Source organism: Aplysia californica, unplaced genomic scaffold (assembly GCF_000002075.1).
Source record: "Aplysia californica isolate F4 #8 unplaced genomic scaffold, AplCal3.0 scaffold00270, whole genome shotgun sequence".
NCBI lineage: Eukaryota > Metazoa > Mollusca > Gastropoda > Aplysiida > Aplysiidae > Aplysia > Aplysia californica.
In genome coordinates this window covers 262649-275326 of record NW_004797540.1, presented here as the reverse complement: position 1 = coordinate 275326, position 12678 = coordinate 262649, and the positions used below count along the sequence as shown (strand labels likewise).

The window sequence follows — 12678 nt, the reverse complement described above, 5'->3', positions numbered from 1 at the left end:
TATAAGATAAATCTATGGGCTGGGGTGAATGCTGGTCAGTGAAATTATATGTGACCTGAGACTGACACTGACGTGACATGGCCTCAATAAACTGGGTCTGGTATTGGGGGGTCTATCTTTGGAACGAGATGGGGAAGATATGTGTGTGTGTGTGTGTGTGTGTGTGTGTGTGTGTGTGTGTGTGTGTGTGTGTGTGTGTGTGTGTGTGTGTGTGGGTGGGGGGAAGATATGTGTGTGTGTGATAAAATACAATTCCAATATCTATACAAAAACCCCCAAAAAAGAAATTACCGTTGGGCCAACAAGTAAACTCTGTGCCCTCCCATCCCTGTGACAGAGCAGCTGAGTATCCAAGGCCCCCAGCTCCTAAATGTTGTATTGTGTTGAGGAAAGGGTGTGTGTGTGTGTGTGTGTTAAAATATGTACATTCAAAAGAAAAAAGAAATTAGTGTCGGGCTGATAAGTAAACTCTGTGCCCTCCGTTCCCCGTGACAGAGCAGCTGAGTATCCAAGGCCCCCAGCTGATCCTGTGCTTCATGGGCCTGTTTGCCCTGTCCCACACCGTCCTCTCCCTGGCATGGACTTCTCCCGACGCTGCTCTGTCTCACCGCGCCACCTCTGGCCGCTTGTCCAGGTGAGAGGGGTTTTTGACTTTTTTCTCCTCTTCTTTTCTTTTCTTTTTTTTCAATGTGAAGTGCTTCCAACCCCCGGATAGTGTGTGCTTTTGTAATGATCTTTATCATTATTTTATAATTAATATTTGTTAATTGTCATAATCGTTATAATCATTATTATTATTATTGTTGTTGTAATTATTCATTAGTATTATAATTATCATCATTTGTCTGCATTTTTAAAGCATGTTTTTTGGGCTGCCAAGGTTTTTTAAAATGATTTTATGAAAAAAAAAATCTACCACAGCTGCAGGGTTCTAAACTGGTGCGGTACCCAAAGGTGTTTCTCTGTATGAGCCTTCGTTTTTGTGAGTGGTAACTGTTGTATTGGCTGTGTGAGAATGAGTTTTCTTCTCTTCCAACACATTGTACAGTCGAACCTGCCTTAACGGGAAACCTGTGTAATACGGAAACCTGTCAGAACTTATCAAAGAATCTTCCCACTTTTCGCCTAACAAAGTCCTCTATAAATACACCTCTATAAAATAGATGTAATCTATTTTCAGGTCTTTGTTGTCAATCGAACCGGACTCGCAAGATGTTTTGGTCTTTTCGCCTGAAGACAACATGGAGGAGATCAGTCGAGGTGTTCTGGGGCAAGATGGGAATGTACTGTCTCGCCAGGTGCCGGTAGATGCGATGGCCGCCGTGCACAAGGGCAAGAACTGTTCTCTCGGCACGGGATCTGCCAACTTTTGGCATGTGAGTCCGCTGCAAGAGGAAGATGATGTGTTACTTTTTGGTGTTTCTATTTTTGGGCTGGAGATATATATGTCAGTGGGTGGTTGAGGGGTGCTCTGGTGTAGTTTGCTCCTTCTTTCTTATAAAAAATCTATTATCGTGATCTCTCCTTCTTTTTTGTGTTTGTTACTCTCTTGTAACACCTCTAGTCTACAGCACTTATATGACCTTATTGTGTTGTAAGAGCAGTAAAACTCTTACTAAAACAAACTCATGAGATCTGTCAGTATAAACAGACCCGTTGAATAGTTTGTGAGACGTCACTCACGCTCATTTGTGCGGTACACTGTCACTTTTCTCCCAATTTTGTGCCTCATTTGTTGTTAATCACCTCAGTAACATTGATGAGCTGTGATCTTTCCTGTCTCTTGTAAAAGCATGATACACCTACCCCAAAAGAACGCACCACTGCGGCGTTTAACATAATTGCATTTGAGTTGTTATAAAAATATATATATATGTTGTCGTGAAAATAGGTTAAACTGCGATATGATTTTGTCTTTCTATCATCTATTTTTATTTTGAATAATACCCCATTCATCTAGTTCCTCAACTTGTGAATTTGCAGTTGATATGTGACTCTACGCGTGAATTTGCATCTACTACAAGACCATTTATTTTGTTATTCAATTGCCTTGCTTTGACTGGTAAATTAGATCATTAGCGAGGTATTGCTTATTACGTGCAATATCTAAAATGAATTCCTCTCTGACATCTTTTTTCCAGGATACAACAGACATCATTGGCTATGTGATCGGCGTCATCTCCTCCATTTTTTATCTTGGTTCCAGAACAGCCCAGATTATAAAAAACGTAAGAATTCACTTTTCTCATTTTGAAAGTTTTTTCGTTGGTTGTCAAAATACGTGTATGATTAAAAGCCCTGAACGTTTGTTGTTTTATAGAGCTTGTCTACCTTGATGGGGGATATCTGACATGTGAGAAGAAAACTTTGGTGTTGGACTGGAGGCTTATGAGATGAGTGTGTTGTAGGAACTTTGAGGTATCCTGCTTTCTTGCTCAGAGGGAGCAGTACTTTGGTTGTAAGGAAACATTCAAAGTCTTAATTAATCTTGATAAACATGACCAGTATGGTCAAGTTTTTGCTCACCATATTTATTTATTTATTTGTATAAAATTTCTTTCTTTCTTTCATTATTCATTCATTTATTTGTTTGTTTGTTTATTTATTTATTTATTCTCTCTCTTTCTCTCTCTTTCTCTCTCTCTCTCTCTCTCTCTCTCTCTCTCTCTCTCTCTCTCTCTCTCTGTGCCACACACACTTACACACACACACACACACTTACACACACACACTCACACACACACACACACACACACACACACACACACACACACACACTCACACACACATGTACTTTTAACTAACACACCTGCGTGTACAGGTCCAGAAGCAGTCGACAGAAGGCCTGGCGGTGTTCACCTTTGCCCTGGCTGTGCTGGGAAACCTGACGTACGGCGGTCAGATCCTGGTGCGTGACCTCAGCCTGGAGTTCATCCTGGAGCACTTTCCCTGGCTGGTGGGCAGTCTGGGGGTCATCGGGCTCGACGTCACCGTATCCTTTCCTGATTTGTCATAGTGCCTCTGTTAATCTATAACACTTTCCTGATTTGTCATAGTGCCTCTCCTAATCTATAACACTTTCCTGATTTGTCATAGTGCCTCTGTTAATCTATAACACTTTCCTGATTTGTCATAGTGCCTCTGTTAATCTATAACACTTTCCTGATTTGTCTTTGCGACTCGTTTTGTAAATTTTCGCATGCTGTTCCTGTACTTGATATTGTTTTTACATTAGGATGTAAGTTTCAATTATGTTTATAAATGATATTCGTAGGGTTGGTGGGCCACTGCACCCGTCCGGCCAGTTGCGACAAGACACTTTGTCCTGCTGGGTTTTGAAAATCACAAAGAAAAGAAAGAAAGAAATACTTTTGCCAAGATTCATCATCATCATCAATACCTTTCACCCCTGGCAGGGTATGGGCTACATACAAGCTCCTTCCATTTAGCTCTGTCCTCAGCAATCCTTCCTAGCTCGTTCCAAGTGAGCTTCATTTCTCTCATGTCCCTTTCCACACATCTCCTCCATGTTTCCCGTGGCCTACCCCTGCCTCGTGCTTCTTGTGGGTTCCACTGCAGTGACTGTCCTGTGATGTTTCCGTTGGGCTTTCTGAAAGTGTGTCCTATCCATCGCTACTTTCTTAGTCCTATTTCTACTTCTATATCCTTATGTCCTGTCCCTTTCCCACAGCTCTTCATTTCTTACTCTATCCTGCCACTGAATTCTTAGGATACTCCTCATACATCTGTTGATGAAGGTAAGGACTTTATTCAGCACTGTCTTTGTTTGTCTTCAAAGTTTACCAAGATTGCATCATGTAATATTTTCTGACCACAAAGAGGACGGGAAACTGTCAGTTTTAACTGGATGTGTAATGAAGCCCTTAAGACTGCCACCTTTTCTCCTCGATAACGGATGGCCTTTTTAGACATTTTCGCCTGTCTGGATTGACAGGGCAAGTCAGTCACTTTGTTCTGCGGTTCCTTAACTGGCTCTCCCAGCTCCTCGCCCAGTTCCGATACTACAGCAGCCGTAACCGCAACAATGACGAGATGAGGAAAGCCCTGCTCACCAAAGACTACATCATCAAGGCAGACGAGGTGGCGCCCGTGGAAGTACCGCCGGTCGAAGTGCCGCAGCCAACCGATTTACGATTTAGCGGAGACATACTGTGAAGGAATAGTGTGTGACACACTGTGTAGAATGAGTGTATGCTGGGTACTCTGAGCAGAGCCCAAATTGCGACCTCAGTGCTTTCTTGTCATATCTCCATTTTTTTAAACAGTGAAAACAGTTCTTAACAAAGAGTGAGCTGAAGAAGAAGTCACATTTTCACTTTTTTTTCAAATGGAGATAGGACAAGAAAGCACTGGGGTCGCGAAATCGTGACCTTCTAAGGACAGAACTGTTGAGTTCATTTTAAGCAAGCTTTACGTTGTGTGGATCTAGCGATGTAGAAAAGTGGGATCTGGTCTTGAATCAGCTCTTGCTTTAAGAGAGTTTTTATTATATATATATAGATAAGTTTATTTTAACGAGACTCCACTATACTATGTCCTCTCTGAGTAGAGTAAATCTAGACTTCAACTTGTGAAGTGCTGAACATAATCTCCTGCAGGACTGAATGTATATCTTCATCATAAAATGTTTATTTCATCAAAATCCGTTACTTTTTGAAGAAGGCGAGTGAGAATAATACCAATCCATGCGGCCTCGTTAAACTCCTCAGCTTACTGGATTTTCATTTTTCATTTTTTCAAAATTTTTACCGATAACAATGGTGAATGACAGCAGTGGTATATATCGGTTAGTTTCTGGTTCAAAAAGATTTTGCATCTCCACATAGACTCCACGATATAGATTTTTCTTTTTTACTTCTCAGCCACTTGAAATACCTGTGTATATATCTGTGTATATTACTCTGCGTATATGTCGTTGTCACAATAATGGTTGAAAATGATCAGTGTATATATATATATATATATGTGTGTATTTTGTTTGTTTTATTTGAAATTGAAAAAATTGATATTTCAATGCTCCACTTCATCTCTTGGGGGTTTTTTTTGGTCTGATATTGAGAAAGATAAGGTTTCATTTTTTTTCTGAGGAAATTGCCTTCATTATTTTGGAATATCAATTTCCATGTGTCTCAATCTTTTGCAACATCACCTAGTCTCTAAATTTGTCTCATAGGTCTTGATTTTTCTCCACACTCTTAAATCGTTGGATCTGATGGAGACCGAGGTATAGGATTTCCCTTTTTCTGTTGATAATTTTCTTTTACCAGATATACCGTGGACATATAATGTCTCCCTTGATGCCATGTTAGTCAAAGTGCATATGTATATATATTATGTAACTTAGCTTGATTTATTTTGTGTGGGTTGTTGGTGGGTGCTCTGGTGTGGTTTGGTCCATCTTTCCTATCAAACTTCTATGGTCTTTTTCTCCCCTCTTTTTTTTTGTTGTGTTTGTTACTCTATTGTAACACCTCTAATCTTCGGCACTTATATGACCTTATTGTGTTGCCAGTGCCGTAAAACTCTTACGCAAAAAAAAACAATCCTCTCTCCTCTTTCTTTTCTTTGTCCGTTACTCTCTTGTGACGCCTTTAACTCTCCATGCATACTCTTGTGACACCTTTAACTCTCCATGCAGACTCTTGTGACACCTTTAACCCTCCATGCAGACTCTTGTGACACCTTTAACCCTCCATGCAGACTCTTGTGACACCTTTAACCCTCCATGCAGACTCTCTTGTGACACCTTTAACCCTCCATGCAGCAGCAGAACACCTTAGCAACCACGAAGCCTCAGACGTCGGTTAAGAAAAAATTCTTTTCTAAAGACGTCCAAGGAGAATGAGATAATAGCTATTGGTCCGGTAGGTGTCTGCGAGTTTTGAACATTTGATATTAAAGCTGATTTTCATTAACGTGTTACAGTTGTTTCAACTCATTTTGAGTCTTTGAGTCTTAAAAAATCATCTGCTGGCATGAAGAGACTAAAATATATGTGAATGTTTTGGGGTGTTTTTTTCTCTCTCCAAATTTCACTCATTTTGAATTTGTATCCTTATTATATATGACTGCTCCACTGGTTTCTCCATGCTGTTGGTATATTTCGTTTCTTAGACGAGACCTTCCATGCCGATGGTATATTTCGTTCTTAGACGAGACCTTTCATGCTGTTGGTATATTTCGTTTCTTAGACGAGACCTTTCATGCTGTTGGTATATTTCGTTTCTTAGACGAGACCTTTCATGCTGTTGGTATATTTCGTTCTGAGACGAGACTTTTCATGCTTTAATAAAAACGTTGGATGAATTTTGAGATATTAATATAAAATGCTAATGTAAAATGTCATTGCTTTTTTATATGACCGGGATATTTTTAGAATTTTGCTTTAAAGTATGTTGATTACAAAGACTTAAATTTTCAACTTTGAATGTGATTGACAATTGGTTCAAATTTTTAAAAGGTATTTCCTGATGTATGAGCGTGAAGCTTTTGCTTCAAGAGACGTTGTGTCAGTAGAGAAGTACAGTTTGTCAAGCTGTAAAAACGCTTACATTTGTTCTCCTGCACCCTCTGGGGTGGGGGTCTAACATATATACATATATGTATGAAATATATATAAAATATATATATGTGAGGCAGCATGGTGAAATTAGGCGCTTGTCAAAAATAATGAAATCCCAGAAGTCAGCATATTTTTGGTTGATGGGCAATTTTTTTTTCCAATTTTCTTTTCTTTTTTTTTCTTCTTTTTTTTTTGCTCGACGCCTTTTCAATCCATTTAGAAACACATTTTTGTGTGGATTTTACTTTTAAAAATTGGTTACAGGCGCACAAAAATGCTAATTTCCAGTTTTCAAGGACTCTCGGGCTATGGAAGCTACCAAATTTTTGGCAGCCATTTTCTTGCTAATTTTACCTCTGAAACCAAGCGACCCCCACCTCCTTCAACCGCAAATATCTTGACTTGCATTCAAGACAAACAGGTATTTCGTTCCTTGAAAGCAAGGCAAATGTACAAGCTTAATAACTCCACATGCCCAAAAACTGACGAGCGTCTGATTCCACCACGCTGTGACACATATTGTGTGAGTAACTTCCTGTGTCGGGGGTGTTAGCCATTTTGTTTGGAAAAATTTTAGCCTTTTGGTCTAAGATGATAAAACAGCCACAGTATAAACAATTCCGTTATATACCACTGACTTTTACTGTAGGTTCCAACCCCGTAAGAGGGGCATCGACGTGTGATAAGGTAGTAGGTAGAGGGTGGGACTGTGGTCAGACAGTTTGTACAACCTGGTGGCTACAGGGTGTCAGACATATTGGTGACAGTGACGGTGACAGTATTGGTGACAGTGACGGTATTGGTGACAGTGACGGTATTGGTGACAGTGACAGTATTGGTGACAGTGACAGTATTGGTGACAGTGACAGTGACAGTATTGGTGACAGTGACAGTATTGGTGACAGTGACGGTATTGGTGACAGTGACGGTATTGGTGACAGTGACGGTATTGGTGACAGTGACAGTTTTTGAACGATTGCCTGCTCGGACGTTGTGTTTCCAACGGTTTTTGTTCACTGTAGTCGAAAGATGTCATTAGATTGATATCTGAGCAAGAGAAGTATGACATTACATACCGGTAGGCCTATATATAATTATGGTGATGATAATGATAAAAAAAATACTTATAATTATAATAGAAATAATAATGATGATGATGATAATAAAAATAGTAATAATAATGATAATAAGAATAATAATAATAATAATAATAATACTGAAAATTCTGGATGAGATGTTTGAAGGGAATGTAATAATTGAGAGAAACTTTGGTATATTATTATTTTTCAGAAAGAAGAAAACAACTGTTTGGATTATTTTACTAATTGTATTGAAGTAATTTATCTTTTCCTGATTTTTTTCAACTTTTAGAATTTAAGTTCTGCCAAAATATTTCATTATTATGTTATGCAACCGATGCCACGGATGAAGAAACTAAATTTAAAAATAAATGATTTTAGCCAGAGATAAAGAAACTGCATTTAAACAAAAGAAAATTTAATTGTGGCTGAGTACATCTGACCGGTGGGTTGATGCTATCATGTGAATGTAGGAGGAGGATGGGACGTGGCGAAGGTGTAGCATGGAGCCTACCCTTCATGTATTGTAGTTGGTCCTGTAAAATCCTATAATTATATATAATGTTATGTATGTATACGTATATGTATAATATACTGTTTTCCCACATTATGACCCTACTCTTTCATGGTTATAATAGATATAATGTTGTTCCTCATTTTTATTCCATGTTTTATTTCACATTTTTATTTGATGTCGATGGTGTAGTGGTCAGGTTTTCGGACTCTCAACTATAAGGTTGTGGGTTTGAATCACATCAGGGGTCCGACATTGTGTCCTTGGGAGAGGCACTTTACTCAAAGTTTCCTCACTTCACCCAGGTGGGAATGGGTACCCGGCTATGGACAGCGAAAGATCTTGTCAGTTTGATAGTGTTTTAGAGTGTGTAATCCGCTGCTTGCACTGTATGCTTCCCAGAAAGAAGAGAATGTTTCTGAGTCATGCTCAAGGGTCTGCTGGGATAATAAAAGTTGTAAAGCATGTGGAGTATGTTACCGAGCGTGGATGTGTGCTATATAAATGCACAGGGTTCCCGCAGCCTCATTGAATTCAAGGAGTCCTTGAAAACTCCCAGAATTTGCATTCAAGGAAAATTTCCTTGAAACTCCTTGAATTTGAGGAACCTTCTTGAAAACTCCTTGAATTTCAGCGAATCGGACATGAAAAAAATCTTGTCAGACAATTGAAACTACTATTCCATTTGGACACGTGTAGTCCTATAGGAAATAAGCTTTCGGGGTGCGATTGTGCCGTCGAAAACAGTATGAATTTCTTGACCAAATCTCCTTGAATTTTTAAAATTTCTCCTTGTAACCTCATTGAATTTGGTGGGGAGTTCATGCCAGGAACCCTGCATGCTGCAGAGAGCGGATATGTGCTGTATAAATGCAGTTATTATTTACATTATGTATGTCAGTAATCTGGACCCAGTTTGTATTACTGGCTGCTCTGATTTTTAAGTCTTTCACAAGTTTCCAAGTCATCTGCTGAATGTAAGAAATTGATTGTGTTTATGTATATGTGTGTGTATATATATATATATATATTGCATATAGCAAATATCACATGTATATATATGAGTGGCCACAGTAGCATTGTTGATTATCCGTGTGACAATCGCCATAGTTACAGCTAGAAAATGTTACTAATACGGTGTAATACTAATATTACGGTTGTATTAACATGTGATTCTACTGAAATAGCCTTCCTCTTCTGCAATTAATTGCCATTGAAAGTCATCTTTTCCTTCCAGTAATTTACAGGAAACTATGGGAAGTGGGCCTGTCTGATACGTATTTATGTGTCATCATGTTTTCTGGCACGTTAACTTTCTTATCGCATGTTCAAAGTTGTTTCACTTTTAGCCAATGTGTTCACCAAATCAGAAGCCAGCCAATGTTGTAGTCTTTATGATCATAACCTCAAAATTAGCTTAAAGTCTACATTCAAACCACCGATCGGATTTAAATGCATAATTTTACTAATTGAAAAAAAATAATTCATGGTTGGATATTCCTTCCTTGCGATCCTTAACCTATTCTTGTACGCAGGAAGCCAACGCACCGAACTGCCTTCTGGAGTCTGTAGACAAAAGAAAAAACAAAGGTTGTTTCTGCTTTGGTGAGCACGAAGAAGTAGATTGTAGCACCATGCATGATGCATCTTGTAATACGGTGGTAGGGAAAGATCTTTTCTGCCACCCCCCCCCCCCCCCCCAGTGAGCTTCAATTATAAAAGTAGCTCATTATTATATCGTTATTTCTTGTTGTGTTTGTTATATAATATACATGTATGTATGTATGTATGTATGTATGTATGTATGTATGTATGTATGTATGTATGTATGTATGTATGTATGTATGCATGCAGATTACCTGTTGTTTTATTCTGTGTTCCAGCTGTGCTGAAGATATAGTCCAACTGTTTGTTTCCTGAGTTCTAGCAAGACGGATATGTTAGTGTTGGGATTACGGTGAGAGTCCTTTTGTTCTCTTGCTGTACCGTACTACTGTGACCGTCCAGTATTTCAGTTCACTCTCTGTAATTTATAGTTATAGTTATAGTGATAGTCCATCTGTCCAAGTTCCATACAATAGTGGTCGTCCAGTTTTAGTTTTCTTTTAGATTTAGACAAGTGTTTAACTGCTTCATGAAATGAAATCTCTTTTTTCTACTGCTTTACCAGGGAGGTTTCTGGATTCACGCATTCTTTGTTGGTGGGTTTTCGTGTGTGGTTTGTTTCTTCTTTTTTTCTCAAATTTCTATTGTCCTTAAAGTAGCTCTCCTCTTCTTTTTTTTTCTTGTCTATGTTACTCTCTTGTAACTCCTCTATTCTTCTTAAGCACTTATATATTAATATTATGATCCTGTTATGTTGCAAGTTCTGTAAAACTATTACTATAAAAACTAAAACTAAATATGTTCTTTTGTAGCAAGAGTAAGTATGTCCTGTATTGTGGGACCGCTTTGTTCCGTCTCTTCACCGTCATGAGATTTTTATTTACTTGCTCTGCCATAGTGGATTGTATTTTGTCATTTAATAATTTACCGTAATGAATGATTTTTTTGAAAACTCACTTTACCATAATTGACCATTTCCCTCACTTTACTGTAATTGACTATTTTCCCTCACTTTAAAAATGGCGAGTATTTGTTCACTCATTGAGTGACGAGAAAGATTGTGTATAAATATCTATTTAAAATTATACATGATGGATCCCTCCTCTGTTTGAGAGTAAGAGACCAAAAAATTCGACTTCAATATCTCCTGTAATATCTTATAGTTTATAGCAAGTAGAATGCTGTTTCAGGAGTATCTTGAAATTTCCATTTTTTATGATAAACTGAGATGGGTACTGGATACATATGATGAACGTAGTTGAGAGGATAAAACTATATATGTGAGGCAGTGTGATGGAATCATGCTCTCGTCAATTTTTGGGCATATTGAGTTATTGGTATCATCTTAAAGCTCGTTCATTTGTCTTGCTTTCAATGAAAAAATTACCCATCCATCTTCAATAAAAGTGGATATATTTTGGATTGAAGGAGTTGGGGGGTCACCTGGTTAAAGATGTAAAATTAGCGAGAAAATGGCCGCCAAAGCTTGGTAAATTCCAAAGCTGGAGAGTCCATGGAAACTGTAAATTTATATTTTTGTGCCTTTAATCACCGTTTTCGGTGAAATCCTCAAAGGAATATGTTTGTAAATGGATAAAAGGTGTTGAGCCAAAAAACAAAAAAATTGATAAAAATTGGTATACAATGAGAAAACTGCTGTTTTCTTCGATTTCATTATTTTGACGAGAGCCTGATTCCACCACGCTGCCTCACATATATATATATATACTAACAATAACATGACTTCGACTTTCCGTCGAGAATTTTTCAAGATTGATGATGAAGGTTATATATATATATTTATATATAATTTTTATAAAGATTTAGTGAACGAATTAAAACTACCCGTACTGGTAACGAGAATTGATTTTCTTGCCCAAGTCTCATGTCGGCTCACCCTTGTGAGGAATTTTTGTCCTAAATATGTGTCGCGACACGGTGGAATCAGACGCTTATCAATTTTGGGCATGTGGAGTTATTGGTATCATCTTAAAGCTTGTTCCTTTGTCCTGCTTTCGATGAAAAGAATTTCCATTTTATGTATAATCTTGAATATAAGTAAGATATTGGCAATTGAAGGAGACGGGGGTCACCTGATTTCAGAGGTAAAATTTGCAAGAAAACGCCAAAGTTTAGTTATTTCCTTGCTTGAAAGTCGGGGGAAACTGAAAATGTACCCTTCTTGTGCCTTTAATCAGTGTTTTTCAATAAAAATCCATACAGAAATGTGTTATTTAATGGATATAAAAGATGTTGAGCCAAAACACAAAAATTCAACAACAAAAACCTGCAAAAAAAATGGCAGTTTCTTCATTTTCCTTATTTTGACGAGCGCCTGATTTCACCACCATGTCTCACGTGTATGGGCTGAGGGAGGGCTGTTCCTGTGGGTGTGTACGTAGCGTGTAATGTTTGTACAACTCACTACACTTGTCCACGTAGCTGAAGGCTTATACATCGTGTGTTTGCTAGTCACTCCGACTGGCAGAATGTTATGGTGTGGTGTGGGCTACCACAACTACAATTACAACAATGTATTTTTATGTTTTTTTCCTGGGTATCTGTTGCACTGTGAGTTGATATTAAAGTGATACACTTGTATCTCTAATAAAGTCTTTTAAGAACACATCACCGCTTTTTGTTTTGTTTGTGTGTGTGTGTGTGTGTGTGTGTGTGTGTGTGTGTGTGTGGTTGCTGGGCACTTTGGTGTGGTTTGCTCCTCTGCTTTCCTAACAAACATCTTCTGTCCTTTTAGTTTTAGCTCCTCCGTCCTTCCTTTGAATTACCCTACTGTCTAAGTAGTCACACCATTAATCTTTGACACTTATGCTCTATTTGCGTTGAAAGCGCCGTAAAACTCGCAAGTAAAACATGTTTCATTCTTTTAACAAATAAAT

At 38.2% G+C, this 12678-nt stretch overlaps 1 protein-coding gene across 2 annotated transcripts in view; it reads left to right on the top strand.

Annotated features, from left to right (window-relative positions):
* LOC101864630 (seven transmembrane protein 1) overlaps window positions 1–4820 on the top strand; it is a 16714-nt gene extending 11894 nt beyond the window's left edge. For both annotated transcript variants that reach the window (XM_005101096.3, XM_035970467.1), the window contains exons 6-10: window positions 496–634; window positions 1181–1376; window positions 2142–2228; window positions 2822–2992; window positions 4003–4820. In XM_005101096.3, the coding sequence (XP_005101153.1) occupies window positions 496–634; window positions 1181–1376; window positions 2142–2228; window positions 2822–2992; window positions 4003–4176 (767 nt within the window). In that variant the 3' untranslated portion in view covers window positions 4177–4820. The remainder of the gene's footprint in view (window positions 1–495; window positions 635–1180; window positions 1377–2141; window positions 2229–2821; window positions 2993–4002) is intronic.
* Window positions 4821–12678: the final 7858 nt, after the last annotated feature.